At 41.6% G+C, this 27,960-nt stretch overlaps 1 protein-coding gene across 1 annotated transcript in view; it reads left to right on the top strand.

The window, feature by feature from the left end:
• ARFGEF3 (ARFGEF family member 3) overlaps positions 1-27,247 on the top strand; it is a 193,436-nt gene extending 166,189 nt beyond the window's left edge. Inside the window, exons 27-34 of the mRNA XM_023190994.2 lie at positions 200-328; positions 2,661-2,837; positions 4,064-4,178; positions 6,611-6,713; positions 6,963-7,094; positions 11,094-11,215; positions 22,397-23,618; positions 24,734-27,247. Coding sequence (XP_023046762.1) covers positions 200-328; positions 2,661-2,837; positions 4,064-4,178; positions 6,611-6,713; positions 6,963-7,094; positions 11,094-11,215; positions 22,397-23,618; positions 24,734-24,925 — 2,192 coding nt within the window. The 3' untranslated portion in view covers positions 24,926-27,247. The remainder of the gene's footprint in view (positions 1-199; positions 329-2,660; positions 2,838-4,063; positions 4,179-6,610; positions 6,714-6,962; positions 7,095-11,093; positions 11,216-22,396; positions 23,619-24,733) is intronic.
• The last annotated feature ends 713 nt before the right edge of the window (positions 27,248-27,960 follow it).

Here is a 27,960-nt window from a genome sequence, read left to right on the forward strand (position 1 = left end):
AGTATTTTTCCCCTTGTCTTTGTCAGAACACATAAATCATCATCTGTTCATGTCTATGGCCACTGAAGGCTAACACGCTGGGTGATGGCTCACATCTGTATAGCACTTGGCAGTTTACATACAATGTTTAATTGGATCTTAGGATGATTATTCATTGTGTCTAACTGGATTTCATACAGGTCTGCTTTTTGGTTTCCAGGTCTGATAGAAGTCTGGATAATCCTGCTGGAGCAGCTGACAGCGGCTGTGTCCAATTGTCCACGGCAGCACCAACCACCGACTTTGGATTTACTCTTTGAGCTGTTGAGAGATGTGACCAAAACACCAGGTAAATATTTCTATGTCTGTCATTTGGAGGAGTGGTTATACGTATAACTCTTTTCACGAGGGTATTTCTGCAGGTGTCTGCCTGTTTTCACTGTTTCCTAGACTTAGTACAAAGCTTCACACGTAAGAGATGCTCAATAAATGTTTGTTGAATGGTAGTGATGTTTAAGATATGGCCTGTGTATTGTTTACATGTCTTCCTAGAAGTCTGGTTACAAGTATTGTGTGGTGGCCAGTTAGTTGGATGTGCAGGAGCTCCACGTTAATCAGATCAAGGCTATGGTATCAGTGTCTCCATGAGCCATTTGGCTTTGCTGTGTTCCATGGTCACAGCCTTCCTTGGAGGCAGGATCTCACAGTCACATACTCTTGGACCCTGGGCTGTTGGTTGAGCTTACTGGGTCTTGCAGTAATATAAACAAACCACTTGCAACTATATGCAGTATTAAGGTAGCACACCCCATTTGTGTAAAGGTCGTAGGTGATTAGATTTGGAAAAAGACATTTAGTGCTCGCCTAGTACAAGGCCCTTGAGAGTATAAGAAAAGAATGACTTTTAGGAATTTATTTCTTGTTGTGAATTAATCAATTTTAGTATATACATTTATTCATCCCAATTTCTCAAGGTAAAAAAAAAAAACTTTTTATAGAAATTTAAGTATTTTACTAACAATCAGACCCTAAATGAAGCCACTTTCATACTAAGAGGTCTGTACTCGCTATAATGAAGACTTGATAATTGATACTGTTTCAAAATCTATAGCAAAGTTTGTGTTATTTAACAAAAAAACCATACGTACTCCCCATGTTAAAAAGTCAAAAGCCTTCCATCAAAGAGTAAGTAGGTATTTTATAGAATTGCAAACTACTATTTCTAAATCTGTTTTACTCATCAGTACCATTTTCTGCTTTCACATTTATTGCCACTAAATGTGTGTGAAGAGCACTTAATCCACTTCTGTTCCTAGGAGCCTGTCATCTAAGGAAATTATCAATAATAAAGACAAAATTGTATATATAAGATGTTTGCTGAAACATCTTGAATACCAAAAAATTATGAACACACCCTAATTGGGAAGCGGTTAATTGTGGTTAAATATTCTGTAGGCATTAAAATTAATATTTGTGAATAATATTTAATGATGTGAATAATTACTTACAAAGCATTATATTAAAATGCACATACTGTGGAGTGCAGTCTCAACTATGAAATTTTATGCAATTATAAATACAAACACACATGCATTCAAAAAGTCCTAAAAGGAAATACATCAAAATGTGATTATCTCTAGATGAGTTTTTTCTTCTGTATTCTCATGTAATTTACATATTTATTATAAAATGGATGCTTTGCTTTTGTCATCATAACTTCAAAAACTCATCAACATTTCCATGGTGTTGAACAAAGAAGCACAATGATTTTCATTATAGCATAGTCTATAAAACAAAAAATTAGAAATACCTTAAATGTTCATCAGTAAGAAAATGGATAAGTAAACTGCTGTATGTAAATACAACAGAAATAGTATGTGGCAATAAAAATGAGGAATATCCAAATTTGCTGACAAAGAATAATCTCTAACACTTTTGGGGTTTTCTTTGAAATGGAGGTCTTGCCCAGGCTGGAGGAGGGGATGTGATCATAGCTCACTGCAGTCTCAAATTCCTGGGCTCGAGCGATCCTTCCATCTCAGCCTCCCAAGTTGCCGAGGCTACAAGCACTCCACAATGCCCAGCTAATTTTTTTTTTTTTTCTTTTAGGAGAAGGGATTTCACAATGTTACCCAAGCTAGTCTTAAACTACTGGGCTTAATTAAGCAATCTTCATGACTCAGCCTGCAGAGTAGGTGAGATTACAGGCGTGCACTACTATGGCCAGCTCTAACACTATTATTAAGTTAAAAAAAAATGAGTATGCAGACCAAAGTCTACATTATCTCATTTATATAAAATAAAAATAAACTCTGTATTTCCCCATGTAGTTAGATATCATAAATATATGATTTCAAAGGGTATTTTCTTATACACACATGTATATTTGTGTGTTTACATTTGGGTCCTAGGAGTTGAGCAGGTGATATTTTAGCTTTACCAGCAATATTTGAATGTTTTAGGAGTATATTCACATATTGCTCACATAACTAAAACCCTGCAGAAACGAAAAGGAAAAATGCCACTGAAGACCATATATTCCCCCATCAGCAGTAAATTCTTTTTCCCTGCACTTTCTCAGCAAATGTAGGGATCCTTCAAAAGAGAGCAACAATGCCAGGTGGAGGCAAAGAGCTTCCCTTTTATTACAGGTTGTTGCTATGCTGACTTTTCTTTTTCAGGACCAGGGTTTGGTATCTATGCAGTGGTTCACCTCCTACTTCCTGTGATGTCCCTTTGGCTCCGCCGTAGCCATAAAGACCATTCCTACTGGGATGTGGCCTCTGCCAATTTCAAGCACGCTATTGGTCTGTCCTGTGAGCTGGTGGTGGAGCACATTCAAAGCTTTCTACATTCAGGTATCTGAAGTGCCAGAGCAGTTCATTCTGGGTATTTCTTTGGTAGACAGCACCGTCGGCTAAAACGGCATAGTAAATACCTAATGCAAATACTAATGCAGGGTTTTTGTCCTGGGAATTATTAAAATAGAACAACATGGTTAGTGACAGCCTTCTAATAGATTTTCAAAGAGAAAATTCATACCCATGTGTCTTCTACAAAATTTTCCAACCGAATGCTCAAAATGTATGTGTGGTGGAAAACAAAGTGCCTAATAAGAGGTCTGGGGTACCTGTGCATTAAGGGAGGCAAATTCAAGTATATAATAAATAAAAAAGAAGCAATATCCCTGTAGCCTGTGGGGGGTTAGGGGGTATATCCTGTCACCCTGCTTCATCTGGGGAGGCTAAATGGAGGAGGCAGCATTTTAGAAAAGGCTTCCACTGTGGGCAAGAAGTAGCTGAACAGGCTAGGGATGAAGAGAAATTTCTTAATATTGATGGCACTTTGTAAAGGCTGTGAAAGTGTAGGATGGACAGTATGCTGAAGTCAGCAGATGGAGAGGGACCTAGAGGCAGGGAATGCGTTCACTGTGGTCCCAGTGGCGCCACATGTGTGAAGATCTGGGTGTCCGGGAGCAGAAGAAACATTGCTGCTACCCGCAGAGCTTATAACTCGAAGGACTGGTATATCATGGTGTAAGGGAAGAGGTCCCCTTAGCTGGAGAGGACAGAGAAACTAAGGAGGATGTTGACCCCAGGGGAGAGTAACAAAGCTAATAAAAGAAACTGTGTCTCTATCAAGTTTAGCAAGGACCGTTTACCCTGCAAAAAAAGAACACGAATTGCAAAAGAAAACAAGTGAGTTTTTCTACATGTAGGTGGTAACTGGTAACCATAGCCCTAAGGGTAGCCACATGTCTCTGGCCAGGTTATTGCTTTGCACAGTGTGAGACTCTGATGTAGCAACACATAAAAGTGAACTGCATATTTCATTTTTATTTCTCTAGAAATGGATGAAACACGCTGAAATTGAGTAAAAATCCAAGAAAACTATTGTTTTACTGGTTTTTTTGGGGGGGGTAGGGGGGTTGGAGGAGAATATGGCCATCTTTCTCACTGTTCTATTTCTTTTTCCCAGATATTTGCTTATCATTCAGACTTTCCTCTGTTGCTGTAGATGGCCATTTCAATCTATCCCTTTACACTAGACCTGTGTGAAACTGTGATTTTGCTGTTTCCCATAGACATCAGGTACGAGAGCCTGATCAATACCATGCTGAAGGACCTCTTCGAGCTGCTGGTCGCCTGTGTGGCCAAGCCCACTGAAACCATCTCCAGAGTGGGCTGCTCCTGTATTAGGTGAGAAAAAGCTTTCCTGACTCTCCCCAAAGCTGGAGTTATTTAAAAATCTAAGGAAATTAAATTGTCATTGTGGTAGGAATCGGCTTTTTTGGATTGCTTTCTGTAAGTAGACTTTTATAATTAAAAATGACTATGTGCTATTAATTCTTCATTTCAGTGTTCAGTCAGCAAATGTGTATCGTGTAAGACATTATACAAAGTATTCTGGTTCAGTTTCTCAAAAGAAGACATACAAAAGGCAAACAGGTATATGGAAAGGTGCCCAGCATCAGTGATCATAAGAGAAATGCAAATTGAATGTACAATGAGATGTCATCTCATGCCAGCTAAAATAGCTTATCCAAAAGACAGGTAATAACAAATACTGGAGAGGATGTGGAGAAAAGGGAACCCTCGTACACTGTTGGTGGGAATGTAAATTAGTCCAACCACTAGGGAGAACAGTTTGGAGGCTCCTCAAACTAAAAACAGAGCTATCATATGATCAGCAATCCCACTGCTGGGTATATACTCAAAATAAAGGAAATAATTATATCGAAGAGATAGCTGCACTCCCATGTTCACAATAGTCAAAATTTGGATGCAACCTAAGTGTCAGTATTAGTCCATTTTCATGTGCTGCTGATAAAGACACACCCAAGACTGGAAAGAAAAACAGGTTTAATGGACTTACATTTCCACGTGGCTGGGTAGGCCTCACAATCATGGTGAAAGGCAGGGAGGAGCAAGTCACATCTTACATGGATGGTGGCAGGCAGAGAGCTTGATCAGGGCCACAGGGTACCCAGACATTTGGCCAAACGTTATTGTGCGTATGTTTCTGGATGAGAAGAACATTTGAATTGGTGGAGAGAGCAAAGCAGATGGCCCTCCGTAATGTGGGTGGGCCTTGTCCAATCAGCTGAAGACCTGAATAGAACAAAAAGGCCGAGTAAGAGGGTACTTTGCCTGCCTGACTGTTTGAGCTGGAACATCAGTCTTCTCCTGCCCCTGGAGTGTACTTACATCTCCCACTTCTCAGGCTTTCAGACTTGGACTGAACTATACCCCTGGCTCAGAGAAAACTCATTATGACCATCAGATCTCATGAGACTTATTCCCTGTAACAGCATGGGAAAGACCCGGCCCCACGATTCAGTTACCTCTCACTGGGTTCCTCCCACAACACGTGGGAATTCAAGATGAGAGTTGGTGGGGACACAGCAAAACCATATCTGTGTCCATCAATAGATGAATGCATAAAGGAAATGTGGTACATACAACAGAGTACTATTCAGCCATAAAAAAGAATGGGATTCTCAGCACTTTGGGAGGTCAAGGCGGGCAGATCACAAGGTCAGGAGTTCGAGACTAGCCTGGGCAATATGGTGAAACCCTGTCTCTACTAAAAAAACAAAAATTAGCTGGGTGTGGTGGCAGGCACCTGTAGTCCCAGCTACTCAGGAGACTGAGGCAGGAGAATTGCTTGAACCCGGGAGGCAGAGGTTGCAGTACGACGAGATGGCACCACTGCACTCCAGCCTGGGCAACAGAGCGAGATTCCATCGCAAAAAAAAAAAAAAAAATAGTGGGGGGGATTCTGTCATTTACAACAACACAGAGGGAACTAGAGGTTATTATGCTAAGTGAAATAAGCCAGGCACATGGGAGAGCGAGTCACATGAAAAATGGTGACAGTGAAGCAAGGACCTCGTTGTAGCAGTGACACTGGTCACCTCCTCTAAGGTGGACAGGCATGGGGGAGGTGGGTACTTTCCAAGCAGAACAAAATAGCATTGAGATTAGAGTTGTAAGTGACAATAAGAGTTTGGGGTTTGGTTTTGCTTGTTAGTTGTAGAGAAGTGATGGAAAACGGAACTAGAATCCAAAAATCACTACAGAATATATACAGTCTTGCATACAAGTCTACGCTTAATGATTGGCCTATTTGTAGAGGGGATCCGTTGATATTTCTATATTAAAATGGTTTAGGAAGTAGTATTTTGACAATGGAATACTGGATGGTTGAGACAGGGAGACTTGGCAGGGAGCTGCAGAATAAACCTATGCATGAGTCCATATGGCCTAAATTTTGTGGCAACAAAATGGAATTCAAGACTCCTTTGTGGCCGGGTGCGGTGGCCCACACCTGTAATCCCAACACTTTGGGAGGCCAAGGTGGGTGGATCACCTGAGGTTGGGAGTTCAAGATCAGCCTGACCAACATGGAGAAACCCCGTCTCTACTAAAAATACAAAATTAGCCAGGCATGGAGGCACATGCCTGTAATGCCAGCTACTCAGGAGGCTGAGACAGGAGAATTGCTTGTACCCAGGAGGTGGAGGTTGCAGTGAGCCAAGATCCTGCCATTGCACTCCAGCCTGGGCAACAAGAGCAAAACTCCGTCTCAAAAAAAAAACAAAAAACCAACAACTTGTTTCTTTTGGCAGATACGTCCTTGTGACAGCGGGCCCTGTGTTCACTGAGGAGATGTGGAGGCTTGCCTGCTGTGCCCTGCAAGATGCGTTCTCTGCCACACTCAAGCCAGTGAAGGTACATCACTGGGAGGAAGCCCTCCCTGGAGCAGTTCTAACCGTCTTTAGCTCCTGATCCCTTATCATGTTGGGCACATGGGTTCTGCCTCCTCTGAGAAGGCAGCCTCACTTTAGATCTTGCAGAGGGTGAGAAAGATGTCGCTGGGTCAGTACTTTTATCTCACACACAGTAATGATCTCAGATCCAAGACTGGGCCTGGCCCATGAACCAGGATACACTCAGTGAGCATCTGCTATTCCTCCCCAGGACCTGCTGGGCTGCTTCCACAGCGGCACAGAGAGCTTCAGCGGGGAAGGCTGCCAGGTGCGGGTGGCGGCCCCATCCTCCTCCCCAAGTGCCGAGGCTGAGTACTGGCGCATCCGAGCCATGGCCCAGCAGGTAAGGGCAGGGGCTTTTGATCTCAGGGCCTCTAGTAACTTGAAATGCATGTTAGGAGACCTTCCTTCAGGGTCTTGCATCACCAAATTGCCTTTCATTCCCTGAGGGACATACACTTTGTTGCTCCCAACTCTTGCCAGTACCATTCTTTGCCAGGAATGACATGAACCCAATCAACAGCATTACCTCCTGTCCATCATCTCTTGCACTGTTGCATCCTCCAGTGCCCAGATCAAATAGAATCACTGTCCTTTATACGTAACTTGCTTGAGCTATCTGTAAGTATTTGCTTAACTATTATTAACTGCTAGACTATGAGTGCCTAACAATGGCAAACTTATTTTGGGCTTTTTTCTTATATCTTTCATTCACAACACAGAACTTAACATTTAAAAGTTGCTTAATACATATGAGTTGAATATAGCATTAAAATTCAAGTGTATTCCCTCATGCAGGAATCATCATATACCAATGGCTTTTTCTTCTTGAGACACGTGTAAGAAGTCACAAAATTTGATTGTCAGCTCCTGAGGAGCAGAGAACACACTCTGTATATTTACCTTGGTATTTTTACAGCAAGGCCTAGAGAAAATGTTTAGTATGTCTTTGTTGAATCAATAGGTTACTGAATCACAGAAATATCAGAAGAATACAGTAGTATCACAAACTACAGATATGCCCTAAGCTCCTAAGTGACATGGCAGTCTGCCTCTAGGAAACCCTGGATGTGACTCTCAGCAGCAGTCCAGCTAAATGCCATCCCCAAATTCATATATAATCATAACCATGCCATTCATAGTAGTGAAAAATGGAAATGGACTAAATTCCCAACAACCATTGACTGGCTAAATATTCCATCATATAATAGCAACAGACATGTCTGAATTGGGTCTTCATATGAAGAAACTATTTTGCATATGCATATGCATGTGTATGCATGGTATGTATTTAAAATATTAAACAAGTTTTACAAATGTAATTGAACTGTCACATTTGAGTTAAATTTGAAGAAATGAATTGGAGGTTATACTCAAAAGGCAAGGCCCCTTTTCTCTACCAGATCTGTTTAAATTCTTAATAAAATTTTGTCTTAGCACACTGATAATTTGGGATCCCCTGATTACCCATGTAAAGAACTCAGTCAGTGGAGAAGTTTCTTAGCCACGTCTGGCTTCTTTGGGGCTTTTCCCAGCTATCCTGAGGTAGTGGGACAAGAACCTTCTACCTTCGGTTTCTCACATCTTTGCTGAGCACAGGCCTAACATCTGGGACTTGATGATTCTGCTGGTTCTGAAGGAAGGCACCATGTCCCACTGAAGCCTCCATGGCCAGTCTGCAAAGGTTGGGAAAGAAAGGTTGTAAGGCTGCAACGAAGAGCCACTTCTAGCAGCATGGCAATTGTGGCTGCTACAGCAATAGTGTAGCTACAAGTGAGAACAGAGAAACCAAGAAGGTGGCCCTCCAAAGGGATAGCTTCTCTAAATACGCAGTTGTTACATCTGGCTAAAGCGTTTGCACTCGTGCCTGCAGTGGTCTCTGCAACTCTGTCCAATCATACAACAAGAATATGAAAAAGTCAATGGAATCTTCTGAAACAGATCATTAATGGAGAAGAACAGCAAGAATTGTTTAGTGATTGTTCACTTCCTTTTCTGTTTTGTTGTTTTGTTTTTTGTTGTTGTTGTTGTTTTTAAGACTTGCTCTGTTGCCCAGGCTGGAGTGCAAGGTGTGATCTCAGCTCGCAGCAACCTCTACCTCCAGGTTCAAGTGATTCTCCTACCTCAGCCTCCAGAGTAGCTGGGATTACAGGTGTGCACCACCACACCCAGCTAATTTTTGCATTTTTAGCAGAGATGGGGTTTCGCCTTGTTGGCCAGGCTGGTTCTCAAACTCTTGACCTCAAGTGATCCATCTGCCTCAACCTCCCAAAGTGCTGGGATTATAGGCATGAGCCACCACAACTGGACAATCTTTCACTTCTTAATACTTCTCTATTTCTTCCTCAATCCCAAATTTTCCTTATGTATTCACTCTTAAAATAACTCATTATTTGAAAATCTGATAATTCTTACAAGATTTTGCAAGAAAATATTTTAGAAGTATTCTAACCTTGCCAGGCATGGTGGCTCACACCTATAATCCCGGTACCTTGGGCAGCCAAGGCAGGAGGACTGCTTGAGCCCAGGAGTGCAAGACCAGCCTAGGCAATACCATAAGACTCCATCTCTATGAAATCGACAAGGAACTTAAACAAATTTACAAGGAAAAAACAACTCCATTGAAAAGCGGGCAAAGGACTTGAACAGACACTTCTCAAAAGAAGACAGATATGTGGCCAATAAACATAAGAAAAAAACTCAACATCACTGATCATTAGAGAAATGCAAATCAAAACCACCATGAGATACCATCTCACGCCACTCAGATTGTCTATTAGTAAAAAGTCAAAAAACAGATGCTGGTGAGGTTGTAGAGAAAAATTACTTTTTCACTTTTACACTGTTGGCGGGAGTGTAAATTCGTTCAACTGTTATGGAAGACAGTGTGGTGATTCCTCAAAGACCTAGAGGCAGAAATACCATTTGACCCAGGAATCCCATTAGCGGGTATATACCCAAAGGAATATAAATCATTCTGTTATAAAGATGCATGCACATACATGTTCATTGCAGCACTATTCACAATAACAAATACATGGAATCAACCTAAATGCCCATAAATGATAGACTGGATAAAGAAAATGTGGTACCTGAAATACTATGCAGTCGTAAAAAGGAATGAGATCATGTGCTTTGCAGGAACATGGATGGAATTGGAGGCCATTATCCTCAGTAAACTAAACACAGGGACAGAAAACCAAACACTGCATGTTCTCACTTATAAGTGGGAGCTGATTGATGAGAATACATGGACACATGGCGAAGAACAACACACACTGGGAACCTGTTGGGGATGGGGGAGGGAGGGCATCAGGAAGAATAGCTAATGGTTGCTGGGCTTAATACCTGGGCGATGGGATGACCTGTGCAGCAAACCACCATGGCACACGTTTACCTATGTAAGAAATCTGCACATACTGCACGTGGACCCCAAACTTAAAACTTGAAAAGAAGGAAAAAATTGTTTAAAAAATAGATGGGCATAGTGGTGCACGCCTGAGTCCCAGCTACTCGAGGGACTAAGGTGGGAGGATCACTTGACCTGGGACATCGAGACTGCAGTGAGCTGTGATCACACCACTGCACTCCAGCCTGGACAACAGAGTGAGATCCTGTCTCAGAGAGATATATATATAATACATATAATATATATAATATAAATATATATATTTAATATATATCATATATAATCTTATTTATATGTAAGATTATATAATATATAATCTTATATATATTTATATGTTATGTATTATAATATATAAAATAATATATATTATATATATAAAATCTTTCCAGAGGAAAATAGTGGAAGTATTTTAAGTCATGTAAAAGAAAATCATTTGGGTCAGAGAGCCAATAAGTGCTCAGTATTTTCTTAGTCACATCTGCCAATGCCTGGTAGGGCACTGTGGCCCTATCGGTAACCTCCAGTAATCCTGACAGAAGTCCCAACTCATTTTTTATCCCTGTGTTGAATATGATACCAAATACTCAAAAATCAGAGAGAATCTTTTACAAAGCCCCTCTTTATTTACTTATAGTTAATATTAAGTGTCAATACCTGTTATTTGGGGTATAATGAATTGTCACATGGTAGAACTAGTAGTGTTGCTAGTATTAGTGTCAACGGCTAACCCTGATTATTTACTCCTCTGTTCTAATGCTTTGCATATGTAATATACACATATCAATTAAGTCTCTCAACAAACATATCAAATAGGAAACCATTATCTTCATTTTATAGATGAGGCTTAACTTGCCCGGGGTCATCCAGCTGATCCCTGACAGGTCAAGCAGAGGACACTGGAGTTCTGAAATGTACCTTTGCACACCCATACAGGTGTTTATGCTGGACACCCAGTGCTCACCAAAGACACCAAACAACTTTGACCACGCTCAGTCCTGCCAGCTCATTATTGAGCTGCCTCCTGATGAAAAACCAAATGGACACACCAAGAAAAGGTAAGTACCTAAATCTCAACTCATAGAGTGCTTATGAATAAGAACGTTCATTCACTTCCAGTTCTCATGCATTGTAATCCAAGCTTTGGCCAGGAATACTGAAAACATCTGTGGAGTCATTCGGCGAAGGTTTTCATAAAAATGGTTAGCCTTGTAACCAAATGCCCCACATTTCCTATGTATTAGGTTGCCCAGGTTGCCACAGAAAGTACCACAGACTGGGTGACTCAAACAGCAGAACCGTATATCCCACAGTTCTGGCACCTAGAGGTCAGATATGAAGGTTTTCTCCGAGGTCTGTCTCCTTGACCTGTAGATGACCATTTTCTTCCTGTGTCTTAACATGGACTTCCTCTGTACGGGTCTGTATCTGAATTTCCTCGTCTTATAAAGACACCAGTCATTTTGAATTAAAATTAACCCTCATGACTTCATTTTGAATTAATTACCTCTTAAAAGACCTCTTCTCCAAATATAGTGACATCCTGAGGTACCAGGGGTTAGGACTTCAACATACGAATTGGGGGGAACACAGTCCAACCCATAATGTCATACACTTACTATCTTAAACAAAAACAGGAGCCGGGTGCGGTGGCTCACACCTCTAATCCCAGAACTGCAGGAGGATCACTTAAGCTCAGAAGTTCAAGCCCAGCCTGAGTAACATAGTGAGAGCCATCTCTACAAAAAAGTAAAAAAATAAAAATGTAGCCAAGCGTGATGGCATGCGCCTGTAATCCCAGCTGCTCAGGGGGCTGAGGTGGGAGGGTCACTTGAGCCCAGGAGGTCGAGGCTGTAGTGGGCATGATTGTGCCACTGCACTCCAGCCTGGGCAATAGAACAAAACCTTGTCTCATTAAAAAATAAGAAGTAAATTGAGGCATGGTTCTGATTGTTTCAGTGAGAAGCACATAAACCTCCCCGGGAACAAAAATGGCTATTGGAAGACAAAAAGGTCTATGCTCTGCCCCAGCAAACTTGCCCTTTCTAAACACTATCATCCTCCCTTAAAAATATCGTTCTAGACTTGCGGATGAAGGCAATGACCAAGATTTCCCGCTTTTAAACTTCTGACACATTAATAGTAACACTGAGTATTTGAGCACTCTGTGTGAAACGCAGTGAGGGCACACACAGAGAGGCTTGGGTCCCTTGCCCAAGGACACACAACTGCAAAGAGGTGGAGTCAGAATCAAAACTGGCTCTGGGCTGGGCGCTGTGGCTCACGCCTGTAATCCAAGCACCTTGGGACCCAAGGCAGACGGATCACCTGAGATCAGGAGTTTGAGACCAGCCTGGCCAACATGGTGAAACCCTGTCTCTATTAAAACTACAAAAAATAGCCGGGCATAGTGGCGTGCACCTGTAATCCCAGCCACTCAGGAGGCTGAGGCAGGAGAATCGCTTGAACCCGGGAGGTGGAGGTTGCAGTGAGTCGAGATCACACCACTGTACTACAGCCTGGGTGACAGAGCGAGACTCTGTCTTAAAAGAAAAAAAAAAAAAAAAAAAACTAGGTCTAGTTGGGCATAAGGCCTCTGCTGTTTCCCGTTTCAAGGAGAGAGTTGCTGCAGTAGACTGAATATGTCCCCCAATATTGATGTGTTTTACTCCTAACCCCCAATGTGATGATGTTAGATGGGCCTTTCAGGAGGAAATTCAGTCTTGAGGGTGGAGCCCTCATGAAAGGGATTCGTGTCCTTATAAGAAGAGGCAGCTCCCTTGCCCTCTTTCTGCCATGTGAGGATACATGGAGAAGATGGTCATCTGTAGTCTGGAAGAGGGCCTTCACCAGAAGCCACCCATGCTGGCACTCTGATCTCAGACATCCAGCCTCTAGAACTACAGGAAACCAATTTCTGTTGTTTGTAAGCCACCCAGTCTACGGTATTTGTTACGGCAGCCCAAATAAAGACAGTTTAGGTATCATTTCACAAGCTCTGGGTGATTTGTCCAAAAGTTAGCCGGGTCAGGCATGCTGGCTTATGCCTGTAATCCCAGCTACTCAAGAGGCTGAGGCAGGAGAATCGCTTGAACCCAGGAGGCGGAGGTTGCAGTGAGCCGCGATCGCTCTGCACTCCAGCCTGGGCGGCAGAACAAGACTTCATCTCATAAAACAAACAAACAGGTAGCTGGGTTAGCAGAGCAGTTTGATTAATATAACAATTATTTGGGTGAAATTTCTAGGTAATAATTTTTTGGTCAATTATTGGTACCTACAAAAAATATATAGAATGTTCAAAAGTTATGAAGCATGAATAAAAAATAAATGTGAACCAGTCACCCAACTTCAGCAATAAAACTCTACCAATTCTAGTCTGTTTCCCTCAACCACCAGTTGCTGATTTTTAAGTGTTGGTCATTTTTTATCTACCAAAGATTGTTCAATCCTTTGACATCTTTAAGCATTGATTTACTTCAGAATTTCAGTTCTTTTCTTCCTTTTTTCCTATTTCTAATTCACATTCAGTCACTTATTCTTGCTGAAATATTTTTGATGTAGAAGTAGGAAAAAAGAAATAGGTTGCATTCAAATTATAAATAAAACATAGGAGAATAGCCTAATATCCTTATATTATTGGTTTTTAAAGGTTACAGTTTGAAAATATAGCAACATGGCTCATAAATTTTCTTAGCACTTTTAATAGGCAGTTGCCCACTCATTGTAGTTAAGCAAAACAAAATAAGCATATTAAATTCTTTCACCAATCCCACTGGCCACTGAGGCAAAAGGCATTCCTTAACATTCTTTAGGAGCTCTCAGCCAAACTCTCTGTGCTTTGCATTCTTAGATTTGACTCTTATTTGCAGGGGCAATTCTTAGTTCAGTATAGGATGTAGTGGAAGATGAGTTAGACCTATGGAAAATTATATTCTGGCCAGGTGCATACTTTAGATGTAATCCTAAAACCAGATTACAGCATTTAAGTAGAGAAACCTGTGTTGGTTGGTTTGGGTTTGTTTTAATAGCCTTGACATTGATAGCCCCAAGCTTTACTTAATCCACATAATCTTAATTAGCACTTTAAGATATATATATATTAGCGATTCCCAGAGCAAGATGGCCGAATAGGAGCAGCTCCAGCCTCCAGCTTCCATCGCAAGCGACACAGAGGACGGGTGATTTCTGCATTTTCAACTGAGGTACTGGGTTCATCTCACTGGGGAGTGCCGGACAATCGGTGCTGGTCAGCTGGTGCAGCCCAACCAGCAAGAGCTGAAGCAGGGCAAGCCATCGCCTCACCTGGGAAGTGCAAGGGGGAAGGGAATCCCTTTTCCTAGCCAAGGGAAACTGAGACACACAACACCTGGAAAATCGGGTAATTCCCACCCTAATTCTGTGCTTTACCAAGCGTCTTAGCAAACGGCACACCAGGAGATTATATCCCACACCTGTACAGGAGGGGCCCACGCCCATGGAGCCTCCATCATTGATAGCACAGCAGTCTGAGATCTGACTGCAAGGCAGCAGCGAGGCTAGGGGAGGGGCGTCTGCCATTGCTGAGGCTTAAGTAGGTAAACCCACCAGGAAGCTCAAACTGGGTGAAGCCCACCACAGCTCAAGGGGGGCCTGCCTGTCTCTGTAGACTCTACCTCTTGGGACAGGGCATAGCTAAACAAAAAGCAGCAGAAACCTCTGCAGATGTAAATGCCCCTGTCTGACAGCTTTGAAGAGAGCAGTGGTTCTCCCAGCATGGAGGTTGAGATCTGAGAACAAATAGACTGCCTGCTCAAGTGGGTCCCTGACCCCTGAGTAGCCTAACTGGGAGACATCCCCCGCTAGGTGCAGACCGACACCTCACACCTCACACAGCTGGGCACACCCCGAGACAAAGCTTCCAGAGCAAGATTCCAACGGCAACACTCGCTGTTCAGCAATATTCTATCTCCTGCAGCCTCCACTGCTGATACCCAGCCAAACAGGGTCTGGAGTGGACCTCAAGCAATCTCCAACAGACCTACAGCTGAGGGTCCTGACAGTTAGAAGGAAAACTAACAAACAGAAAGGACACCCACACCAAAACCCCATCAGTTCATCACCATCATCAAAGACCAAAGGCTGATAAAACCACGAAGATGGGGAAAAAGCAGGGCAGAAAAACTGGAAATTAAAAAAATCAGAGCGCATCTCCCACTCTAAAGGAACGCAGCTTATCGCCAGCAACGGATCAAAGCTGGACGGAGAATGACTTTGACGAGTTGAGAGAAGAAGGCTTCAGTCAATCAAACTTCTCAGAGCTAAAGGAGGAACTACGTACCCAGCTCAAAGAAACTAAAAATCTTGAAAAAAGAATGGAAGAATGGATAATTAGAATAATCCATGCAGAGAAGGCCATAAATGAACTGACAGAGATAAAAACCATGACACGAGAAATACGTGACAAATGCACAAGCTTCAGTAACCAACTCAATCAACTGGAAGAAAGAGTATCAATGATTGAAGATCAAATGAATGAAACAAAGTGAGAAGAGAAGTCTAGAGAAAAAAGAAGAAAAACAAATGAACAAAGCCTCAAAGAAATATGGGATTATGTGAAAAGACCAAATCTATGTCTGATTGGTGTGCCTAAAAGTGAGTGGGAAAATGGAACCAAGTTGGAAAACACTCTTCAGGATATCATCCAGGAGAACTTCCCCAACCTGGTAAGGCAGGCCAACATTCAAATTCAGGAAATACGCAGAATGCCACAAAGATACTCCTTGAGAGGAGCAACTCCAAGACACATAATGGTCAGATTCACCAAAGTTGAAATGAAGGAAAAAATGTTAAGGGCAGCCAGAGAGAAAGGTCAAGTTAACCACAAAGGGAAAGCCATCAGACTAACAGCAGATCTCTCGGCAGAAACACTACAAGCCAGAAGAGAGTGGGGGCCAATATTCAACATTCTTAAAGAAAAGAATTTTCAACCCAGAATTTCATATCCAGCCAAACTAAGTTTCATAAGTGAAGGAGAAATAGAATCCTTTACAGACAAGCAAACGCTTAGAGATTTTGTCACCACCAGGCCTGCCCTACAAGAGACCCTGAAGGAAGCACTAAACATGGAAAGGAACAACCGGTACCAGCCATTGCAAAAACATGCCAAAATGTAAAGACCACTGATGCTAGGAAAAAACTGCATCAACTAACAAGCAAAATAACCAGCTAATATCACAATGACAGGAACAAGTTCACACATAACAATATTAACCTTAAATGTAAATGGACTAAATGCTCCAATTAAAAGACACAGACTGGCAAACTGGATAAAGAGTCAAGACCCTTTGCTGTATTCAGGAGACCCATCTCACATGCAGAGACACACACAGGCTCAAAATAAAGAGATGGAGGAAGATCTGCCAAGCAAATGGAGAACAAAAAAAAGCAGGGGTTGCAATCCTAGTCTCTGATAAAACTGACTTTAAACCATCAAAGATCAAAAGAGACAAAGAAGGCCATTACATAATGGTAAAGGGATCAATTCAACAGGAAGAGCTAACTATCCTAAATATATGCACCCAATACAGGAGCACCCACATTCATAAAGCAAGTCCTTAGAGACTTACAAAGAGACTTAGACTCCCATACAATAATAATGGGAGACTTCAACACCCCACTGTCAACACTAGACAGATCAGCGAGACAGAAAGTTAACAAAGATATCTGGGAATTGAACTCAACTCTGCACCAAGCAGACCTAATAGACATCTACAGAACTCTCCACCCCAAATCAACAAAATATACATTCTTTTCAGCACCACATCACACTTATTCCAAAATTGACCACATAGTTGGAAGTAAAGCACTCCTCAGCAAATGTAAAAGAACAGAAATTATAACAAACTGTCTCTCAGACCACAGTGCAATCAAACTAGAACTCAGGACTAAGAAACTCAATCAAAACCACTCAACTACATGGAAACTGAACAACCTGCTCCTGAATGACTACTGGGTACATAAGGAAATGAAGGCAGAAATAAAGATGTTCTTCGAAACCAAATGAGAACAAAGATACAACATACCAGAATCTCTGGGACACATTTAAGGCAGTATGTAGAGGGAAATTTATAGCACTAAATGCCCACAAGAGAAAGCTGGAAAGATCTAAAATTGACACCCTAACATCACAATTAAAAGAACTGGAGAAGCAAGAGCAAACACATTCAAAAGCTAGCAGAAGGCAAGAAATAACTAAGATCAGAGCAGAACTGAAGGAGAGAGAGACACAAAAAACCTTCAAAAAAATCAATGAATCCAGGAGCTGGTTTTTTTGAAAAGGTCAACAAAATTGATAGACTGCTAGCAAGATTAATAAAGAAGAAAAGAGAGAAGAATCACATAGACACAAAAAAAATGATAAAGGGGATATCACCACCGACCCCACAGAAATACAAACTACCATCAGAGAATACTATAAACACCTCTACGCAAATCAACTAGAAAATCTAGAAGAAATGGATAATTTCCTGGACACTTACACTCTTCCAAGACTAAACCAGGAAGAGGTTGAATCCCTGAATAGACCAATAGCAGGCTCTGAAATTGAGGCAATAGTTAATAGCCTATGAACCAAAAAAGTCCAGGACCAGACAGATTCACATCCAGATTCTACCAGAGGTACAAGGAGGAGCTGGTACCATTCCTTCTGAAACTATTCCAATCAATAGAAAAAGAGGGAATCATCCTTAACTCATTTTATGAGGCCAACATCATCCTGATACCAGGGCCTGACAGAGACACAACAAAAAGAGAATTTTACACCAATATCCCTGATGAACATCAATACAAAAATCCTCAATAAAATACTGGCAAACCGAATCCAGCAGCACATCAAAAAGCTTATCCAGCATGATCAAGTGGGCTTCATCCCTGGGATGCAAGGCTGGTTCAACATATGCAAATCAACAAACGTAATCCAGCATAGAAACAGAACCAAAGAAAAAAACCACATGATTATCTCAATAGATGCAGAAAAGGCCTTTGACAAAATTCAACAGTCCTTCATGCTAAAAACTCTCAATAAATTCAGTATTGATGGAACATATCTCAAAGTAATAAGAGCTGTTTATGACAAACCCACAGCCATTATACTGAATGGGCAAAAACTGGAAGCATTCTCTTTGAAAACTGGCACAAGACAGGGATGCCCTCTCTCACCACTCCTATTCAACATAGTGCTGGAAGTTCTGGCTAGGGCAATCAGGCAAGAGAAAGAAATAAAGGGTATTCAGTTAGGAAAAGAAGAAGTCAAATTGTCCCTGATTGCAGATGACATGATTGTATATTTAGAAAACCCCATCATCTCAGCCCAAAATCTCCTTAAGCTGATAAGCAACTTCAGCAAAGTCTCAGGATACAAAATTAATGTGCAAAAATCACAAGCATTCTTATACACCAGTAACAGACAAATAGCGCCAAATCATGAATGAACTTCCATTCACAATTGCTTCAAAGAGAATAAAATACCTAGGAATCCAACTTACAAGGGATGTGAAGGATCTCTTCAAGGAGAACTACAAACCACTGCTCAGTGAAATAAAAGAGGACACAAACAAATGGAAGAACATACCATGCTCATGGATAGGAAGAATCAATATTGTGAAAATGGCCATACTGCCCAAGGTAACTTATAGATTCAATGCCATTCCCATCAAGCTACCTATGACTTTCTTCACAGAATTGGAAAAAACTGCTTTAAAGCTCATATGGAACCAAAAAAGAGCCCACATTGCCCAGACAATCCTAAGTCAAAAGAACAAAGCTGGAGGCATCATACTACCTGACTTCAAACTATACTACAAGGCTACAGTAACCAAAACAGCATGGTACTGGTACCAAAACAGATATAGACCAAAGGAACAGAACAGAGCCCTCAGAAATAATACCACACATCTACAGTCATCTGATCTTTGACAAACCTGACAAAAATAAGAAATGGGGAAAGAAGTCCCTATTTAATAAATGGTGCTGGGAAAATTGACTGGCCATAAGTAGAAAGCTGAAACTGGATCCTTTCCTTACTCCTTATACGAAAATTAATTCAAGATGGATTAGAGACTTAAATGTTAGACCTAATACCATAAAAACCCTAGAAGAAATCCTAGGGAATACCATTCATGACATAGGCATGGGGAAGGATTTCATGTCTAAAATACCAAAAGCAATGGTAACAAAAGCCAAAATTGACAAATGGAATCTAATTAAACTAAAGAGCTTCTGCACAGCAAAAGAAACTACCATCAGAGTGAACAGGCAACCTACAGAATGGGAGAAAATTTTTGCAATCTACTCATCTGACAAAGGGCTAATATCCAGAACCTACAAAGAACTCAAACAAATTTACAGGAAAAATACAAACAACCCCATCAAAAAGTGGGCAATGGATATAAATAGACATTTCTCAAAAGAAGACATTCATACAGCCAACAGACGCATGAAAAAATGCTCATCATCACCGGCCATCAGAGAAATGCAAATCAAAACCACAGTGAGATACCATCTCACACCAGTTAGAATGGCAATCATTAAAAAGTCAGGAAACAACAGGTGCTGGAGAGGATGTGGAGAAATAGGAACACTTTTACACTGTTGGTGGGACTGTAAACTAGTTCAACCATTGTGGAAAACAGTATGGTGATTCCTCAAGGATCTAGAACTAGAAATACCATATGACCCAGCCATCCCATTACTGGGTATATACCCAAAGGATTATAAATCATGCTGCTATAAAGACACATGCACACGTATGTTTATTGCGGCACTATTCACAATAGCAAAGATTTGGAATCAACCCAAATGTCCATCAGTGACAGACTGGATTAAGAAAATGTGGCACATATACACCATGGAATACTATGCAGCCATAAAAAAGGATGAGTTCGTGCCCTTTGTAGGGACATGGATGCAGCTGGAAACCATCATTCTCAGCAAACTATCGCAAGAACAGAAAACCAAATACCACATGTTCTCACTCATAGGTGGGCACTGAACAATGAGATCACTTGGACATGGGAAGGGGAACATCACACACCGGGGCCTAATATGGGAGGGGGGAGGGGGGAGGGGGGAGGGGTGGCATTGGGAGTTATAACTGATGCAAATGACGAGTTGATGGGTGCAGCACTCCAACATGGCACATGTATACATATGTAACAAACCTGCACGTTGTGCATATGTACCCTAGAACTTAAAGTATAATAATAATAATTATATATATATACATGTTTTAAGTCAACCACTTGTTATGCAATTAATTCTCAATTATTCAATCTGGAGGATGGCAGACTTCTTAAAGGTGTGCTGAGAAAAAGCTTGAAACCCTTGGGTACTCTGAATTAGAAAGTTATTTGTTGATTTTGTTTGAGATCTTTGTCTCCTATCAGCATAGATGATTAGGAACTGCATATCTATAAAATTGTTGCACTTATCTTTCTGAAACTTTGATCTCTTCAGTATTATTTCCTTCCCATTCTGTTTTCTTGTCACTGCATCCTTTAACCTAAACCTAAGGTAAAGGGGATTTGCTGTCCTTTTTCACATGCGTAGTTAGCAGCTGTATCTCTTAAAGCATCCAAAAAATGATCTCGGTGGATGAAGATATTCCACAATCCAGATATGCCTTTGCAGTGGCCTCACTTTAGGTGTTGGCTGGAAAATGGCTTTTCATTTCTTAGGGAAGGTAATAAAAAACAATGTTGTGAGCGAAGGGTTTCACGCCTTCACCAGGCTGATTAAACTCATCCCTCTGGTGGTGCTTCCTGCGTCAGGGATCCAGGATCCTAGGGGAGTGGGGTTCAAATGTCAGAGCCATTTCTCAGGGGGAGCATTTCCTTCAGGCAGCCTGTGCCCAGAGCCAGCCTGCTTTCGTTCTTTGACTCGGAGACTTACTGAATGCTACTCTCACCATTTTCCCGGTTACTGCGGACAAGATGAATAAGGTAGTGTCCCGTCCCTTGAGGATGTTATAGGTGTCATGGGGACAGACTTGTCTGATGACTAAAAAATTTCCCTTTTTAGTTCACATCCTTATAGTATGGACAGAAAACATTAGAACAAACTGATAGCTTTTGGACCAAGTTGGTATAAGCTTTCGGAGCCCTCTTTTTCAAAAGAACGCGTGTTCGGGTTTACTGGTAGCTTAAGTAGGAGCTGAGGCTGGGGAAATGGAGACTTGTTTAATGGGTACAAAGTTTCTGTTAGAAATGATGAAAAAGTTTTAGCAATAGATAGCAGTAGTGGTTATACAACATTATGAATATACTTAATATCACTGAATTGTATACACAAAAAATTAAAATAGTAACTTTTATGTATTATTTTACCACAAAAAAAAATGAAAGTGATTTATTTTAAAAGGTTACTGTTTTTGAGTGACAGTCCTTTGTTACTCATTTCATCTTGAGAGTAATGTGTTTTTCCTCAGTGAGGAGTAGACAGAGGGCAAAGTTGACATTGAGATTTATGCAGGATTTGTCATTTTCTGCTGTTAGAAAAGCACTTTTCCTACTTACACAAATTTTTACATTCAAAGTCATAGTGAGACATAAAGCAAAATGTTATTAACATGATGGCTAGACCTTTGAAATTAATAACAGTTGTCATAATTTTATAATTATCCAGTTTGGGATATTAATTGGCCGTATAATGGCCTCAACTATTTTCATAAAATTCTAAGAGCAGTGAAAAGAAATGAAACTGTAAACCAAAACCACATTGAACCACACTGGTGAATTTTAAAATTTGGCAAACATAGGACAGGTTGAGCATCCCTAACCCCAACTTTTTGAGTGCCAGCAAGACACCACAAATGGAAAATTCCACACCTGACCTCATGCGATGGGTCGTAGGAAAACCCAAAATGTATTCTAAGTTCCCAAGGGCAAAAAGACCCCCCAGCCCCCTTCAACTGTGACATCTTTTCACAAATATATCTTCATGTTAACTGTTAATTTGGCATCATAACTTATATTCTGTAGCTTTGGGAATTTTTTAAAGTGTCAAGAATTCCACTAGTTGTGATTAAAATGGTTATCATGTAATGCCCAAAAAGTATGCCTTTTTTCACGGAAGACATTTGAGTAGAGGTAGTTTAGTTTGTAAATTTGCATGTATCATTCTGAAATTGGTAACGTCTATATTGCTTTGAAATACCTGATGTAGGGCAGAAAACCATTCATCGATCCCTCTCTTTTCACTTGAAGCGTGTCTTTCAGGGAAATTGTGGTGAGCCTGCTGTCTCATCAGGTGTTACTCCAGAACTTATATGACATCTTGTTAGAAGAGTTTGTCAAAGGCCCCTCTCCTGGAGAGGAAAAGACGATGCAAGTGCCAGAAGCCAAGTTGGCTGGCTTCCTCAGATACATCTCCATGCAGAACTTGGCAGTCATATTCGACCTGCTGCTGGACTCTTATAGGACTGCCAGGGAGTTTGACACCAGTCCCGGGCTGAAGTGCCTGCTGAAGAAAGTGTCTGGCATCGGGGGCGCCGCCAACCTCTACCGTCAGTCTGCGATGAGCTTTAATATTTATTTCCACGCCCTGGTGTGTGCTGTTCTCACCAATCAAGAAACCATCACGGCCGAGCAAGTGAAGAAGGTCCTTTTTGAGGACGACGAGAGAAGCACAGATTCTTCCCAGCAGTGTTCATCTGAGGATGAAGACATCTTTGAGGAAACCGCCCAGGTCAGCCCCCCCAGAGGCAAGGAGAAGAGACAGTGGCGGGCACGGATGCCCTTGCTCAGCGTCCAGCCTGTCAGCAACGCAGACTGGGTGTGGCTGGTCAAGAGGCTGCACAAGCTGTGCATGGAGCTGTGCAACAACTACATCCAGATGCACTTGGACTTGGAGAACTGTTTGGAGGAGCCTCCCGTCTTCAAGGGCGACCCATTCTTCATCCTGCCCTCCTTCCAGTCCGAGTCATCCACCCCATCCACGGGGGGCTTCTCTGGGAAAGAAACCCCTTCCGAGGACGACAGAAGCCAGTCCCGGGAGCACACGGGCGAGTCCCTGAGCCTGAAGACCGCTGGTGGGGACCTGCTGCTGCTGCCCCCCAGCCCCAAAGTAGAGAAGAAGGATCCCAGCCGGAAGAAGGAATGGTGGGAGAATGCAGGCAACAAAATCTACACCATGGCGGCCGACAAGACCATTTCAAAGTTGATGACCGAATACAAAAAGAGGAAACAGCAGCACAACCTGGCCGCGTTCCCCAAAGAGGTCAAAGTGGAGAAGAAGGGAGAGCCACTGGGTCCCAGGGGCCAGGACTCCCCACTGCTTCAGCGTCCCCAGCACTTGATGGACCAAGGGCAAATGCGGCATTCCTTCAGCGCAGGCCCCGAGCTGCTGCGACAGGACAAGAGGCCCCGCTCAGGCTCCACCGGCAGCTCCCTTAGTGTCTCGGTGAGAGACGCAGAAGCGCAGATCCAGGTACACCCCTGCGGCCAGAGGAGGTGGGCGGGAAGCTGGGTTTCCAGTACTGAATGGGGCCTCCTTGCAGAGCGCGCGCGCACAGGCTAAGATTTATAGAAACAGGTAGGGAGTACAGACCAATTTCCCTCCAAACTCAGAGGACTGCCCGAGCCTAAGTGCAGGATTTCCCAGTATCAGTATATCATTATGAAGCTGGAATTTTACTCTCAGGTAATTTCAGAAACTGGTTTTTTTCCATTGTAATATGTATTATTGAGAATTAGGAACTTAGCTGTATACATGAGATGAGGCTAAAGCTTATAAAATGTAAGCTTTTTCAAGACCAGCCTGGACAACAAGGCAAAACCCATCTCTACAAAAAAAGAAACACAAAAATTAGCTGGGAAAGGTGGCACATGCCCGTAATCCCAGCTACTTGGGAGGCTGAGCCAGGAGGATTGCGTGATCCCAGGAGGCAGAGGTTGCAGTGAGCTGAGGTGGTGCCACTGCACTCCAGCTTGGATGACATAGAGAGACCCTGTCTTAAAAAAAAGGAAGCTTTAACTGGCATTGAGTTCTTAGTGTGTCATTCAAAAATGGCACTGAAGAAATTCTGTAGTTATGAAGCATTATACAAACGAGAAAAGCAAATATTGTGTGGTTATGCCAATTAATTTTTTTCAAATTCTTTTCATCTCAACTTTTTCTAGCCCATCCTGTGCACATAAAAATTCTCAATCTTCAGGGGCGCTTTGAGTGTAATTCTATGGTGCATCAAAAAATGAGTTTGAGATGAATGGCCTATGGAGATCTCATTGTGAGAAGGCAAGGGAGGTTTTTTATATTTGCTTTTGTTTTTTTTAATCTAAGGAGTAAGAGTTTAGTAGTTTGTGGAAGCTGAAAATAAGGCGAATCTCTGCCCATCTTTATGGATGTGAAATTATGATGTAGGCATAATAAATTAATATGCCTACAATTTATTATAGGCATATTAAATGAATGAAAATGAATTTATTGCAACTACAGCCTGAAAAAAAAAAAAAAAACCATGTCCACATTGGCAGGGCCACTCTCAAGTGTTCAAATAAAACTAGGGGGGAAAGCCACTAATTTTCTTAAATCCTTTCTCTTAGGCATGGACCAACATGGTGCTAACAGTTCTCAATCAGATTCAGATTCTCCCAGACCAGACCTTTACGGCCCTCCAGCCCGCAGTGTTCCCGTGCATCAGTCAGCTGACCTGTCATGTAACTGACATCAGAGTTCGCCAGGCTGTGAGGGAGTGGCTGGGTAGGGTGGGCCGTGTCTATGACATCATTGTGTAGACATCATTGTGTAGCAGACTCCTATTCCACTCCGCCACCAAACAGCAGTAGTGAGGGTTAGAGTCTGCCTGCCAATCCAACTGTTGTGTTTTCCCCACCACCAGCCCCACTTAAACTAGTGTCTCAGAGAACAATGTTTCCTAATGTAAAAAGCCTTTCCAACCACTGATCAGCATTGGGGCCATGCTAAGGTTTGTATCTAGATGACACAAACGATATTCTGATTTTGCACATTATTATAGAAGAATCTATAATCCTTGATATGTTTCTAACTCTTGAGGTATATTTCCCAGTGCTTTTGCTTACAGTGTTGTCCCCAAATGGGTTATTTTCAAGGGTTACTCATTTGAAAACACTATATTGATCTATCATCTTAAAAATAAATATAATTCCTAAGGCAATATCTGCTGGTAAATCAATCTGATATGTAAACACTCAGACATATAGTACCAGGGATTATTAATTGGAGGAAGATTTATGATTATGGGTTTGGCTGGGAAGAAGACAACTATAAAAACATATTCTTGGGTGTCATAATCAAGAAAGAGGTGACTTCTGTTGTAAAATAATCCAGAACACTTCAAAATTATTCCTAAATAAGATTTTCAGCTATTCACCAATTTCCCCATATAAGGTACTGTTGTGCCTTTATTTCTGTATGATTTCTGTATGTCTAAAAGAAGAAAGTTCTTTCCTAGCAGGTTTTGAAGTCTGTGGCTTGTCAGCCTGTGACACAGAGTACCCAGTGAAAGTGGCTGATACATAGATCGTCGAGAGACATGAGACCGACCAGCCACCCTGGCTGTTCTCGTGGTGTTTGCTTCTGTCCCCAAGGCAAACAAGGAAAGGAAAGAAAAAATGGTGCCTTAGTCTTTTGTTGCACTTACATTTCTGTGCCCCACAATTATCTGAACATAAGGTATAACATTCGGTTTTTAAGATAACAAAACAGTAAAACACAACTCATTTTATATCAACATGCTTGGAGGAAAGGGACTCAGGGAAGGGAGCAGGGAGTGTGGGGTAGGGATGGATTATGATGAAATCATTTTCAATCTTAAAATATAACACAACAATCTTGCAAAATTATGGTGTCAGTTACACAAGCGCTAGTCTCATAAAATGAAAGCAATGGAGAAAGACACTGAAATTTAGAAAATGTTGTCTGTTTAAAATATTTCTCCTATTTAGCAAGTAAAGTTACCCTACATTTGATGTCTTTTCATTCAGACCAATATTTCAGGTGGATATTTCTAGGTATTACTAGAAAATACATTTGAAAGCTTTATCTTATTATTTACAGTATTTTTACATTATCCTAATGATTGAAAACTCCTCAATCAAACTTTCACACATTCTACAGAGCATAGTTAGTTGTTAAGGCATACATTATAATTTCTCAGCTCTATTCACAATGAATAAGTCACCCTTTAAATATAAGACATAAATTCTACAGTCTTGAAACACGGATTTAAAAGGGTATTTGTAAACTTTGCCCTCCTTGAGAAACATGGAACTAACTTAGAGGTTAAGAGGAAGGCAGTGTTCTGACGTCTTCAGGTGATCCGAAAGAAAGACCCTCATCATTCTGTGTGCCATCTAGAGATGACCACAGAATCCACTTTTTTGCCAGTTCCACAAAACACTCTCTTTGCCTTCATTTTTCACTCACTAGACAGTAATTCAAGTTTAGAAACAGGTAATCAGCTATTTGATCTTAAAAGGCAATGAATCGTTGGGATATTAATGAACTATGTTGTATACTTTTGAATTTTTATACTTTATAAATGGAATTGAAAGTTGGATAACTGCTTTTTTTTTTTATTTTCCAACAGAAGTAACACCACAGTTGTTTTGTTTCTTTTTTATAGCTTACCTGAGGTTCAGTTCTTCTTTGTGAACCTGTGAGTACTCCACAGTTTACTGGGGGAAAAGGCTTCAGTAAAGCAGAGGCCAGAATTACAGTATTTATACATAGCAACTTTTCATAAAGTAGAAAAATTCAAAGGAAGCTGTCTCAATTTGTGAATACCAGCTGGGCGCAGTAGCTCACGCCTGTAATCCCAGCAGTTTGGGAGGCCGAGGTGGGCGGATCACGTGCGATCAGGAGTTTGAGACCAGCCTGGACAACATGGTGAAACCTCGTCTCTACCAAATATGCAAAAATTAGCTAGGTGTGGTAGCATGCACCTGTAATCCCAGCTACTTAGGAGGCTGAGACAGGAGAATTGCTTGAACCCAGGAGGCGGAGGTTGCAGTGAGCCAAGATTGTGCCATTGCACTCCAGCCTGGGCGACAAGAGTGAAACTCCATCTAAAAAAATAATAATTGTGAATACTGTGTCCCAAAGTATGTTAGTTATTTGGAAATCAGCATTCTCCCTGATGCTCTATTATGGGATCCAACATTCTTGAACATAAGTTTACCCTATACTGTGTCTGAACACTGTTCTAGTTCTAGCCTGACTATGGGTCCCAAGAATAAAAGGATGAGAAGGTGTACAGAGCTCTTGATCTATAATTTTTAAGAGTGTTTTGGTACCTTCCCATTGTCTTCTCTATAACCCAGTCCTAACATACTCTGTGCTTGAGTTACCGGACATCCACACTGACATCAGATTTCAACCAGAAACATCACTGAGTGACAGCAGTACTTCTCAGAGGTATTTGCAGCTTGATGCAAAGTAGTCTCTAATGAGTAGGCCTTCAGGTGATTCTTCCCAGCAGGTGGAGAAGCAAGGGAGGAGACGAAGAACAGAGAGGGGAGTGGCACTTTCCCAGACTGCCCAGCTCAGTCTCTTGCCCTGTTCCTGTGACTCAGCTGCCCACCCCCAAACTTGTTTCACTCCCTCCCAGTCTCTGAAAGTGTCAGGTGTTTCTCTCCTCAGAGTCTCTTTTGCAGCAACAGTAAGACAAAATTCAAAGCAGCCTTTTAAAGTGAAGAACAGTTATTAGCATGTATTTACAGACCTAAGCAGAATGAGAGTTTATACATTGTTTTTAGTTGCCTGTATTTATAGCCAAAAGTTTATTACC

Source organism: Piliocolobus tephrosceles, chromosome 5 (assembly GCF_002776525.5).
Source record: "Piliocolobus tephrosceles isolate RC106 chromosome 5, ASM277652v3, whole genome shotgun sequence".
Taxonomy (NCBI): domain Eukaryota; kingdom Metazoa; phylum Chordata; class Mammalia; order Primates; family Cercopithecidae; genus Piliocolobus; species Piliocolobus tephrosceles.